The 14,368-nt window shown below is 35.6% G+C and overlaps 1 protein-coding gene across 2 annotated transcripts in view; it reads right to left on the minus strand.

Annotated features, from left to right (window-relative positions):
- The window catches only part of EFR3A (EFR3 homolog A), a 112,869-nt gene that overhangs the window by 51,893 nt on the left and 46,608 nt on the right, over positions 1 to 14,368 (minus strand). For both annotated transcript variants that reach the window (XM_028105612.2, XM_088022759.1), the window contains exons 6-9: positions 12,033 to 12,182; positions 11,330 to 11,467; positions 5,275 to 5,353; positions 1,319 to 1,454 (exon numbers count right to left, since the gene is read on the minus strand). In XM_028105612.2, coding sequence (XP_027961413.1) covers positions 1,319 to 1,454; positions 5,275 to 5,353; positions 11,330 to 11,467; positions 12,033 to 12,182 — 503 coding nt within the window. The remainder of the gene's footprint in view (positions 1 to 1,318; positions 1,455 to 5,274; positions 5,354 to 11,329; positions 11,468 to 12,032; positions 12,183 to 14,368) is intronic.

Below are 14,368 nucleotides of genomic sequence, written 5' to 3' on the forward strand. Positions count from 1 at the left end.
GATCCCCTTTAATATTTCTTGCAGGGCTGGTTTAGTGATCACAAATTCTTTTCGTTTCTGTTTGTCCTGGAAGCTCTTTATCTCCCCTTCTATTCTGAATAACAGCCTTGTGGGATAAAGTATTCTTGGCTGCAAATTTTTCTCATTTAGCACCTTGAATATATCTTGTCAGACCTTTCTGGCCTGTCAGGTCTCTGTGGATAGGTTAGCTGCCAACCTTATGTTTCTACCCTTGTAGGTTGAAGATCTCTTGGCCTAAGCTGCTTTCAGGATTTTCTCTGTCTCTGAAATTTGAAAGCTTCGCTATTAGATGTCGAGGTGTGTTGGTTAGATGTGTTGACCTATTTTTGATTTTGAGGGGGGGGGTTCTCTGTGCCTCCTGGACTTAAATGCCTGTTTCCTTCTCCAGATTAGGGAATTTCTCAGCTATAATTCTCAGCTCTAATATACCGTCTGCCCCCCCCCTTTTCTCTCTTTCGCCTCCTTCTTCCGGGATCCCATTTATTCTAATATTGTTTCACTTTATGGTACCACTTATCTCTGGAATTCTCCCCTAGTGATTCAATAGTTGTTTACCTCTCTTTTTCTCAGCTTCTTTATTCTCCATCATTTTGTCTTCTATATCACTAATTCTCTGTTCTACCTCATTTATCCTAGCAGTTAGAGCATCCATTTTTTATTACATTTCATTAATAGCCTTTTTGATTTCAGCTTGATTATAGTTCTTTTATGTCTCCAGAAAGGGATTCTCTAGTGTCTTCTATGCTTTTTTCAAGTCAGACAGTATCTTTACAATCCTTATTCTGAACTCTAGTTCCAACATCTTACTTATATCCATAATGTTTAGGTCCCTGGCAGTCAGTACTGCCTCTTGGTCTCTTTTTTGCGTTGGGTTCTTCCGTCCTGTCATTCGTGCAAAAAGTGGTCCCTTTTCTATTTGCAGAATTGCAGCAATTCTTGTCCTAAATCTCCAGTTGAGTTCACAGGTGTTCAGAATGATTTGACCGCTATCTCGCTGAACTGCAGGGACCAGATGAAACTAGGGTCCCCTACCCTTCTGCCATCTTCCTCCTCCATCCAAAAATCTTCATTAGAAAAGAGGAGGAAGGGGAGACTGATATAGTGGAAAACGCTTAAGTGTACACTAAAGAAGTCTGAGAAATTCCAAGAGAAATTGTAGCACATTTAAAAACAATAAAGTATTTTTAAAGAGTTTTCCATACACTGCTGTATATACTGAAAAAAATTCTAGAGTAGATTAATGCATTAATTTTTTTGTTTAAGTTTTTTTGTTTTGCTTTGTTTTGCCGACACTCACCTATGGAACCTTTAGCAGCAATGGCAACAGCCTCTAACAGAACCTGGATGATACCAGCTCGAACCCGTGGAGAATCTTTTTTACGAGCATCAAGGTGTCCTAGGATCTCCTGAATTACATGGTGAGAATACTGAGCCTAAAAGAAGCAAAACAGTATACAAAGATGTATGAACAGTTATATACATACTGGGTGGATTCTTAAGAAGGGAAAACCATGTGTCACTTAAACATCTTCACTACAGGAGACTGGTAGTCCTGTTACAGAACAATATGTAGCCATTAAAAACCATGCTTTTGAAGAATAAATAGGGATACTAGAAAATATTTATAATACCCTGGATGAAAAAAGCAAGCTGCAAAAACTATGATTAAATTTAATGTTTTTTTAAAACAATATACAGGACTAGAATTATATACACCTAAATATTGACAGTGGCCAGGATTCATGAGAAGTTTTTATTCTCGTCTCACTTCTCTATAATTTCAAAGAACATTTATATACTCTTATAATTTGATAATAGGACAAATGTTTAAAAATAAACAGATTATGATATTTACAGCACTTCTCTCTTACCCAAACTAGATAGTATTTCTCATCATGGACACCTAACAATGCTAAACAGTCAAAACTCCCATCTCATCAAATGCAACTCTCAAAATGAAAATGTTATCAGTGTATACCTGATTAAATTTAAATCAAGGAGATATCAGAAGATTTGCAATTTACAAAGGCAATTTTATTATAAATAATCTGATGGATCACAATGAATGATAGTAGGACCTAAATCTAAAATAGGATAGCTAGAAAATGTTTAACTACAATGAATATTTTCTCACTTCTTTTTTTTCTTAACAGAGTAGCAAAGTTTTGGTTTTTTAAACTAATAACTACAACCAGGGGTCATGAGTGGTCTACCACCAGGTTATAAAAATCCAAAAACAAACAAAAGAGGCTATGGCCCTGAATCTCCATGTCTGTGTTTGCCCTTAGGCCCCACCACTCTGTTTTCACACTGGTTACCTTTTTCTCCTTTGGAATGGGTAGTCTTATATTAAATAGCAGTGTCCAGCACATACTGGCTACTCTGCTCAAAAGCAACAAGAACTCCCCTCCACCTCTAACAACATAACCAAATTCACTGCCAGGTATTTCTGGTATTTCTGTCATAACACATCTAACTTTTTTAACAACAAGGTAAACATTTTCACTTTTACTTTCTGCAGTGTTAAAACAGAGGAATTCCAGATAGACAGACACACACACAAAACCTGAAACTGAACTTCTTGCCCAGGAAACTATATGCTTCTGATGCGTGAACCTCATGCAAATAGAATAGGGTCTTACAAACAGGATGGCAATTTGACTTACTCCAAACTAGGACACTTCAGAGAGTGAACGTATTAATAATTACATAAAGCAGGGCTACCCTAAGCAAAGCACAGCACCTGTTCACAACAGCTCAAGAATTCCATCATGGATGAAAAGTACATGGAGTGACAGAACAAAACGGCAGTGATGTTAATTATACTTTATACTGAGTTTCTGACACAGGTTTACTAAGCTATCATGTACCTATGGTAAAACTCACCCTCACACTGAAGTTTAAAGCAATACTAATGGATGCATAGCTTTAAGAAGCAACATAATAGGGTAGTTAAGTATGTCGGGAAGCCCTAGAGTCAGATTTGCCCAAATTCAAATTCGGACTCCATCATTTAATAGTGTAATGGTATACAGCTAAAGAGATGGCTACTTAACCTTTCTGTACCTCAGTTTTCCTCATCTACAATATGTATAAAATAAAAAGTTATCATGTAGGATTGTTACGGCACTTAAATTACTTCATTTGTGTAAAGAACCTAAAATTGTGTCTACCACAGGAAACGTGCTCAATCTAGCCATTATTACTTACTCTTTAATTGGTGATTCCTCGGATAATATGTTACTACAAAATTAAACATAACAAAATGACAACAAAAGACATTTGATTCAGAAGCAGGTGCCAGGAACTGTTCTACGCACTGTATATGTATTATCACATTTTATCCACACCAACAGTTCCCAGAAGTAGCCTAACTCAATCACACTGTGCACTTCGCAGTGCAAATGAGGCAGGTTTTTAAGTAACTTGCCCAAAGTCATGCAAAAATTCTAAGGGAGGGTCTAGCTGTGAATCCTAGACCAATGTCAGAGCCCAGATCTTAAATACAACACCTATTACCTTCAACAAATCAATTTAGCACAAAAGATAAGCTTTAAATATTTTCCCTTTACCACAAATGCCCTACTATATTTGAAACTATCTAAAACTATGTCTATGTAACCCTTACGGATATAAATACTGGTAAGGCTAGCTAATGTTTTGCAGAGAGGAAAAAATGTTACCTCAGAATGATTCCCATAAACAATTTTATGGTAAATAGCAAAACAAATTTATCAGAAGTTTTAATTGTATCAGGATAGTCTTATCAAACAGAAATTCCCATTCTACTGGGTACTACCATTTAACTTTTGATCAAAGGACTTCATAAAACATGCTGTACTTAAAGCTATTTCCAAAGAAATGCGGTGGACCAGCAGTTTCTTAACTTTTAATCAACAAGTATTTATTAATTCCTTAAGTTTCTTTGACTTTATTTAATTTACTTTGTGCAAAAAAGCAATTTCATTTAGTAACAAAATCTGAATGAGGAAGGCAATGAAGAAAGACAAGGCTACAAAAGACCAGGAGAACAGCCTTAATTATGCCTACAGATTGCTAGATCAACCTCTTACCTACTAAATTAAAATTAAATTAAAAGAACTTAAAAGTTCTCATAAGAAGGAAAAAAACCTTATAACTATGTGAGAAGATGGATCTTGAGTAAACTACTACAGTAATCCTTTTACAATATACCAGTCATTATATTTTTTATATTATCCTACCACATCCAAACCAGCTTTATAATAACTACTACTTATCTAAAACCCACATTATAGTACACTAACTTTAACTTACTGGTTGATTTACCCCAAAATTTGTGGAACAGAATGACCAGAATTTAAATCCTGACTTCACTTTCTACCTGTGTGCCCTTCAGTGAGGTACCTGACCTCTCTAAAGATCAGTAAAAGAATAGTAACAAAATCTACTACATAAAATGAGAATTAAAAGAAAGCAAATAGGTTATGTGCACAGTACAGAGTACATTCAGCAATTGATAAAATGGTACTTCTATTTTAAAATATAAATGAACCATTCAATGCATGCATTAAAGTTTTCTTTTCAGAAATGAGAAAACTAGAACTCAGCAGGACTGAATAATTTGTCCAAGTTCACACAACCAGTAAACAGCACATCTAGGATGTGAATCCTAGTATGACCTATAGGAAAAGCCAGGTTGCTTTTTTACTCTACCTTATCTCCGTTGAATTAATGACCTTTTAGGGCATAAAAAAATGTACACTGTGTTAAAAAAAAGGCGGGGGGGCTTAAATTTCCACTTGAATTAAGAGCTACCTGAGTCCAGATTTCGAGGAGAACCAAGGTGTATGTGGTCCTCTGCAGTACAGTTTCTCATCATAAGATTCTATTATAGGCTAGGGGAGTTAATAAATGCACTGTTTCATAGTAAAAACTCAATAAATGCTAGTTATTATCAGCTATATGCTGCTGTAATAAATTTCAATTCCAATACCAGTTTATCAGTGAAATATAAATATAATATAAATACACAATAAAAATATTCAAATAAATGAACAATAAACAGCATCATCATGAAGTCTTTTACTTTTTATTAAATATCTTTTCATCTTGGCAATTAAGAAAATAAGTGGCAAATAAAAATGAGACAAAAAACAAAATTAAGAACATGCTGTATATCTTACAGTGTTCTCTATATCTCTGATGACATGTTTATCAATACAGAACCAAACTTAGTTATATAAATATGATAAATACTTAACCAATCCTTACCTGAATGGAATACATTATAATTTTAAAGCAGTGAACTGCAAATTCATTGGGATCCCATAGTTTGTGATGGTCTAAATGCCTGTAATTAACAAGAAAATCACTTTAAGAACTCCTTTTTTTTATTCCACTTTCCTCCTGTAGAACCCTTAACAATATGTAAAATTGTATCCTAGAATGTAGCACAGGGAAGGAAAGGAATGAACAATGTGTTAGAGAGCTTAAGAGCCATGAAGTAAAAAGGAAGAAGACCTAAAACACCTTTAGCAAGGGTTTCAGAAGAACAAAGATCAAATGAGAGCGAGCTCCATTTGAGAAGCCAATGACTGAGAATTTTTCTAATTAAAAACAACCAACCAAAGACCAAAACCCTAATCCTCAGGTTTAGAAATCCCATCAAGATAAAGAGAAGGTTAACAGGAGTCCAAGAGGAACAACAGCTCACCTCTCAAGGAAACAGAACTAGATTTACAGGTAACTCACCAAGAGCAAAAACAGAAGGCAGAAAAGAACAGAATAATACCCTCAGAGTACTGCTCTATTAATTTAGCTTAGTTTTATATACCGAGCAAAACTTCCAATGTGGATAAAATAAAGACATGCGATAAAGCAATTTCTGGAGCACTTACTTCAGGAAGAAGGAAAAAAAAATGATTCCAGAATAAAGAACAGAAAGGCAAAAAGGAAAGCTGAACAACGGAACTCAACAACATACACGTTAAAATACACACACACTGACTGAATAACATAATAATACCTAATTTGTGAAACTGAAAAACATACTAGCCGAAAGTAGACATTAAGACAAAAGAATTCAACCTTGTATTCCTAAAGAAGAAAAAGAAAATATTAAACTTTACACCAAAAAAATGTTAAACTTTAAATTTTATATAAAATGAATGTTACATTTCCTAAGAACTACACACAGGAGAAGAACTAAGCAAAAAAATGCTTGTGATTTTAAAAACTGACAGCAAACTAAAAATAAGAGAGAATTTTCTTAAACCAAGTTTTCTATTTAAAAAATAAAAAAAACCTCAGCAAACACCATGCTCAGTGGTAAATGGTATGGCAATCTTGAAAATTGGGATCAAACCCCTGAACTCAAATGCCACTTAGTAACTGTCACTTTGGACAAATGATTTCACCTCTTGAATTTCAGTGTTCCTTTGTGTAAACTGGGGATGACACATTCCTTACAGGGCTTTTGGAATGACTAAACAAGAACTCATGTGAAAACACCTAGCATAGTATATGGCACAGAACAGGTAATGAATGTCGGCTTAATCTCAATCAGGTGCAGTATTTGTGGCCTTTTCTACGTAATATGAATCATTTAAAATTATCACTTTAAACCGATGACTTAGCTCTGGCAAAATTTAAATTGTTTTGGTATCATAATTTCATTTTCTCCATTTATTCTGTCCTTATTTTAGTTCAGTTTTTAGGAAAGAATTGGCAAGTTTGGTTGAAAAATTCTTTCGGTTATAGCCTTTCAAGCCATTAGTCTATGTCCTGGCAGATGTTTATATATATTTAAATCTATAACTAAACGCACAGAGTTGCTTTAGGCTGTCTAGGACACAGAAGTAACACATCACTCCTGCCACTGAAGGGGAAAAAGCAAAGCAATGTTACAGGTCCAGTGTACTAGTAACCTTTGTAAGAAGAGCTCCAACCCACTGGCATGAGTAGCAGTCAGACTGCAATGAAACCAGGCAACAACTAGATATTATTTTTTCTAGAAGTTTAGTAGTAAGGGGAAAGGGAGAGGAAAAGAATTTCCAAATACAGGACCAGGGATTCTCAAATCACGTTTCTCAGACAACACACATCAAAATCACCTTGGGATTTGGTTAAAAACAACAACAAGCAGATTTCAGGGCTCTCTACTGTGCCCCAGTCCCAAGAACTGTGGGGCCAAAGATCTTACACATCCAGAGATTTATAAGTACAATTAACTTCTGAAAACCACTACCCTGGACTTATATACACAATTTACTACTCCTACTATCTTTGCAAAACAGGTGGGGAGTTTCACTTTGAGGGGTCACTGATGCACAACAAGGACGAAAAAGTAGAGCTACAAAGTCAACTGGGTGAGATCTTTGAAAGTAAAAAAAAAATAAAATACCTCAATCACTTCTAAAACAAGAACTGGCGCAAAATATATACAGTTCAAACAAAAATTATTTTAATTCTATGGTATGGACGCTAGTGGGAGATCTATTTAAGCACAGTCAGACTTAGGGGTCAGATGAAGAATAAAATTTTCACCCCTTAAGCGTCTGCCTTCAGCTCAGGTCATAATCTCAGGGTCCTGAGATAGAGTCCCACTCTGGGCTCTTTGCTCAGCGGAGAGCCTGCTTCTCCCTCTTCCTGCCACTCCCCCTGCTTGTGCTCATTCTCTCTCTCAATCTCTCCCTTTCTCTGGCAAATAAATAAAAATAAAATCTTAAAAAATTCTTTTTCACCTGACTATTCCTTTCAGTAGAAAAACAATTTCACTCAGACTTTGAGAAAAAAAGAAAATGCCTTATTTTTATAAAATGCGCAAAATCCTGGAGACACTGCATAAGGACAAGCAAAATTTTCAATAATTTATAAAATAAAACATGTGACTTCAAAAAAACTTTCGTTTCTTACTTTAAGCTACTTCTAGACAATCAAAGGTCAAACATAACAGTTCACTCTGTTGACTCTGGTAGAAACTTTAAGAAACATGAAGAGCTTTTATCATTTATCACAGCTATTAACATTCTACAACCAAATGTCTAATTTTGTCTCAAATGTCAAATTTTAATTTCAACAGGATTTTATAAGTGTTGAGGAGTAGCTTAGGTATAAAAATTTCCTTATGAAATCTTTACAGGTCCAGAATCAATCAATGCAAAGAACTTCAAAGTTTAGAACTATGGGCCATAGCCTTTCATTTGTAAAACAGGAGTGACAGTACCTTCCCCATACAGGGTAACTGTACTGTGCAGATTGAATGAAATAAAGCTAGCAAAATCACCAAGTACACTGTCTGACAATGTACAACATCAATTTTAATCTCAATCTTTATCTCTTTTTCCCTGCTACTCTGGCACCCCCAATTTTTGCCCCAGTATTCAACGAACACTGATGTTATGTCTGTTCTAAAAAGTCAGACTAAATTTTCTAGGTTCAAAACATTCAAAAAGGAACTGTGATAACTGAGGGACCATACCTTACTAAGATACATCTCTAACTAAATGTATGGTACTTTAATCCTAATCTATTAAATTTCTCAAAAATTATAATCTTGAGCTGAACATATTCCGGTTAAAAAAATCAGAGCCATAATTTGTAAAACATGAAACAGGCAATCCTAATCCCAATAATCTAAAAAGAAATACCTTCAACTATATAAGAGTTAAAAATCTCTGCATATAAAAATTGCCATAGGGACACCTGGGTGGCTCGGTCAGTCGAGCATCCAACTCTTGATCTCAACTCAGGTCTTGATGCCAGGGTTACGAGTTCAGGCCCTACGTAGGTTCCACGATGGGCATGGAGCCTACTTAAAAAAAAAAGAAAAGAGAAGAAAAGAAAGTAGAAAGAAAAAGCAAAACTATTTTACATAGGAAATATATTATTAAAATCACATTTGCCTTCATGCTAATAATTTTTTCTTTCAATGCTAAATTAACTTTTTACGGTATATAAAAAAGTATTCAGTAAGAATAGTATTTTCAATGACATATTAATTTTTTTAAGTAAAAATAAAAACAGTATAGCATACTTTGCAAAATTAGTATCTCACAGAAGTCTTCCAGTAGTAAGAAGGATTCGTCTCCTCTAACAAAAGCATTTTATTTCTAGTTAATGAAAAAAGTAGCTCTTAAGTAGGAAAAATTGCCTTGGGAAATTACTTGCAAAAAATGCTTTAGTTCGACACTAGAGTAGGTTTTTTATTTCAATCATTATTTCATCTAGTAAAGAAAATAAATGATTTAATAGAAATTTTGAATATCACATTTTTAATAAACACTGAACACAACAGGACACGTTTTTCAGTATTTAAGAATAGTACATAAATAATGTTCTCCTAAAAAAAAAAAGAAAGAAAACTGCAGGTTTAAACTAAAGTAAAACCTCCTAAAATAAGTCGTTTAGCACTAAGAGAAGCTGTAAAATCCCCTTAAATTAAATTGTACCACTACTCTTCTACAAAGTTCAAAATCCGCTTTGCTGAAGAAGCAGAAAATTAAACTTTATTTACCTCTTCAAGCATGGTAGCAGTTACTTCTAGTTCTTGCACCTTTTTGTCGAGAATTTTATTATAGTAACCTCCTAACATACTGGCCCTGGCTCAAACCCCTCCTCAGAGCTCATCTGATTAACTTTCTCAAAGGGCAGTTCCGACCACTTCACACCTTTGCGCTAAGATCACCAATTCCTTACAGATTTAAATATAAACCTGTGAGATCTCCATGGTGTGGCTTGAACTACAGCTTTCTCTCATCTTACACCAGCCCTTTAATTCTGACACTCCAGCCAATGGTGTCAACTAATCTCTGCTTCTCGAAGTCCACAGTTCTCTGCCTCTGCTCACGCATCTGGACCAGCTAAAATCTACTTATCCACCTATCAAAAAAGATCACCCCAATATCCCAAATTCGACTTCAATTCTTTGTTTTGAACTGCTATAGCTCTTTTGGCCTTTTCTCATAACCTATATATTGTATTATAATTATCGTGTATGTCAATTATCCATCAAAAGTTTGCTGAGGACTACGACAGTTTTATTCATGTATATATTCTCCAAAATATCTTACATAGAGAGGGCATTTAATATTTAATTAGCTCATTAAATAGCTAACATATAATTAAATGTTTAATTAACAACTAACACATGATCAAGATTTAAGTCCATTAAGTTCTACATAGTAAAAAACATAGCCCACTTCAGGTTACCCAACTCAAGTAGAGTTAATTTAGTAGCTTCTTTCTTCCAGGATTGCTCTCTAGATTTTTAAGGCCTTATAGATCACCTCCCAGTTAATAAGAGTATTAAGATAAAAACAGGAATTCTGAGATATTAAATCAGCAGGTCTGGACACTGAACAATACATCTGCCTTTAGTTATATCTTACATAATTTTGTTTATTTCCTTACTAACATTTCAACAAGCCCACAGTCATTAAACAGCAGATCTCAATTTTTGGGGGGGAGGGGGAATGGGGGGGAATCATGGATCCCTTTGGAAACCTAATGATTCTCTGATTTTTAATAAAATTTTGTGGCTTATAGACTCATATTAACTAAAGCTCAACTATGAACCCAAATATTTGCCTTAAAGAATTCTGGGATGTAGACTACTTTATATGCACTATAAAGACATTACTGCAGCAGGGAAGGGAAAAGGATGAGACAAATTACTAACAAAAACTAGTAAAAATGGCCAGAAATTACATAGAATATTATACAGTAGATCTATCATCTGATGATTGAGTTAGAACACAAAAGCTTGACAACAAGGCTTAAGAGAGAATATCTCTGTGGAGAAACTCAAAGTTCACAAATGTATTTTCCCTGAGGGGAGACCAGATGTACCAATGAGATATTAACTATTCCTGCTCTGACCAGTCACAGACGTAAGGTGAAATTTAGAGAAGTGAACGTGCACCAAGGCAGTCCAACCACAGGAGAAAGCAAGTCAAGAAACAGAAGCCAGGGACTACGAGGAAATGACCACAGAACTTACTAAAATGATATACATCACGCGTGGGCACTGTTTAATATTTTACTGTGCATACACATTTCAAGGTCTGAAGGGTAGAAATTCACGATAAATGATGCACAGGATATCAAGCACAAGACTGTATTTCATTTTTTAAGGGAAAAAAGCTGGTGCAGTGGTTGAAAAGTGCTCGAACACAGGATGTCGGACTCACTCCTATACTCTGCCCACAATGCTACACTTTCCAACTAATAACACACTCATGCCAGCAAAAAGCGCCCTCTGTAAGGAAATGAACACAGAATCAATACAGCACAGTCACAAATAACCAGGAAAATACCAACTCCTTACGCAAAAACTGGTCTGACAGCATTATTCATGTTCCCAAAAGTCGCTCGACCCAGCAGTTCTCTGAAACAGTTTTCGGCCAGCACCGCGGGATTCTCTTCTTTGTCAGCGGCAGAAGGGGAAGGAGGAGGACCTGTGCGACTGGGAACAAAAAGGGAAGTGAAGGAAGCTGCACGCAAGAACTCTAAAACCAGTTCGAACAGACGACAGAACAGACATGACTCCGCAGAAATGTTAAAATGTTTTTCTTTTCTTCCAAAATACCTAAGAATAAGAAACACAGTCTAACCTTTTGTTTAAAAAAGTGAATAGCAATTATCATTATTATTTTGGTTAGTTCTAACTGCCTAAGAAAAAGCATCCTGGATCTCTGAAGAATAACATATGTTCAGCTGTAATCCCTGTTTCTCACACTTGCAACTTCCAGTATTAATTCAAACAACAATTTGGATGCTCAGTAACAAGCAGCAAGTGTATATTTATTCTAAAAGAAATAAAACCCTAAATGTACGAGTAAGAATCTGTGGTCTACTAGGCCTAAAGATGAATAATTTTTTCAGAAAGGGCACATATTTAAACTCACTCAAGTTTACGAGACCACCATTTATATAATACTAAGGACAAAACTTGCTTATCCTGTCAAGCAAGCACACATAAACATATACAAAAGTAACACACCCTCAACCCTAGTATCTTTATTCCATACCTGTCAACCTCTTCTATCTTTTGCATGTTAAACAACAGGGATGGAACAATTTTATCCATATGCTGGGGTTCCCAAATGGTAGCCCGAAGTTCATCATTAACTGTTTTGCGAACCACTCCTTGAATACCCCTGATTCCAGCAATTCGGATTCTATGAAAAAGAAAAAAACTAAGTCATGAAAAAGATTATATAAACAAGTCTGCCTGTTCAGCTAAGAGAAGGGATGCCAAGTAATATTATCTCAGTCAACAAAATGAAAATAACACAAGTCTAAGAAATTAGAATCTCAAAAATCTAAGAGGTATGGCAGTTCCAAAAGAGATTTACTTTATGTCTTTGTTTTTTAGATTTTAATGTAATCGCTACCCCCTTGATGCAGGGCTCAACCTCAGACCCCAAGATCAAGAGTTGCACGCTCTACTGACTGAGCCAGTGGGTGTCCCAAGATTTACTCTGAAGACCATCTTTTTAAAATCAGCATTTAAAGCTTAAAGGGACTGTAAAGCACAATAGTATCAAGTCTATGCACTATTTTTCAATAAAAAAGAATTTAATCAAAAGCATTAGGTTTTCCTAAGGGGATGATAATTCAAACTGGTATGAACTAGAGTCTTCCCATTTCTTGCCTAGAAGTCTCAGAAGCTGAGTGAAAACAGAATTTCACTCTTCTTAAACACCCTTCAGTGCTTCCTCAGACTTTTTCACTGTTTCTCCCCAAGGACCTCTCACTTCCCACAGTCCACATAAATGGAAGACTAAGCTGGTTCCCATAAGGGTACTGTGACAAAGGAGAACTACCAAAATGGGAGCACAGATAACCTCAGCCATTTTTAAACATACACACCCACGTATACGAACATATGTACACATCACGTATGTGTGTGACTGAAAATCTACCCACACAGGGAGAGAACCTCTCTTGCCCTATTGTCCCATCACAACCCACAACTTCCTCAAGCTATTCACTCTTCTGCACTCTTCTTTTTTTTAAACAAGTCTACAGGTTCAAGAATGAGAAGAAAAATGATTAGAAAACAGCATATAAAAGCCAGCGAGGAAGAATCTCACAAGCGGAGCTAACCTGGTCACCCATTTGTCCCCAGACAACTTCTTTCTGGCTCAATTTGATTGTTATTTACTTCCTTTTTTGCTTCTACCAGAAATATTCACCAGTAGAGGTTTGTTTAGCTTACCCAGCCAAGTATTCTGAAAGTTACAGGTTTTGAAGAATGAAACGTATGGGGAAGGGGCTGACTATGCTTTACAAACCCATGAGGACATAACACAGGCACTGAGGAATGGCCGATGGAGAAAAGGGTAACAGGAAACATAAAGACAGATTTTGCCTATTTCAGAGCTGTGTCTATAAATTTCGCTTTCTAAAACTAAGTCTCAAGAGACTCTTGTAGAGCTATGACAAGTGGGCAAGACCGGTATTACTGTAACGGTGTCTGCTTGGTGTGCGTGCTGTTCCTCCCTGGGTGATGAGAGGACCAAGCACAAGGTGGCAAAGAGCACATGGACAAGATGCTACAAGGAGGGGGAACTATCTATAGCTACTACAGATCAACATCTGGCATCCAATTCAGATCTAGATCTGGCCTAACCAATATATTCTACCCATGCCCTTAAAGGAATTTTACAGTTTCTTCATCAGTAAAATAGAACTTGTCTTGACTAAAGCATAGGAATGTTGTAGGGATCTAAATGAGTTAATGAGCTAATTCAATTACAGTGTTTACCCAGTAAGATGTTAAATAAATTGGCACACAATTACTCAGTGTTAGCCGCTCCTGCTATTGTTAATCATTATTATGCTGATGATGATTGCTACCATAACTGAAGGTTGCTTAGGAAATTAGAGCTTAAGATGATGATGTAGGACTTTACAGGTGGGAACCATTTCTGCAGGGCAAATACGTTAAGAAAATCTTGTTTTCAGCCCCATTTACTAGCGCCCTGAATTCTATTTGATACAGTTTTGCTAAGAATAAAGGGAATGATAAATAACTAAGTTAGAACCTAAAAAGGAGTATTAATATGCCTGAAGAAAACCAAAAGGACTTTCACTTAAAACAAAACAGGAAAAAAAAAAATCAAATCCTAAATCTTAAAAGCGTTTTGGCTTACTCATTTGTTTCACAGTGATTCAAACAAAATGTCATTTTGGAATTTCAAATATATAATTCTGGAAAGACCCAGAATTAGGAAAAAGTACCATAAGGCTTTTCACCTGTATTTAGAAAATTTCGTTTCTTCTTATAAATATTAGTGAAAAATGTTAGATAAAAATATGTTCAAAAGACAAGATCTTTCACTAGGGGGCAGTACATACC

The sequence above is a fragment of the Eumetopias jubatus genome, unplaced genomic scaffold (assembly GCF_037043125.1).
Source record: "Eumetopias jubatus isolate StellerSeaLion01/CBP00866 unplaced genomic scaffold, mEumJub1_p1.0 scaffold_4, whole genome shotgun sequence".
Classification (NCBI taxonomy): Eukaryota; Metazoa; Chordata; class Mammalia; order Carnivora; family Otariidae; genus Eumetopias; species Eumetopias jubatus.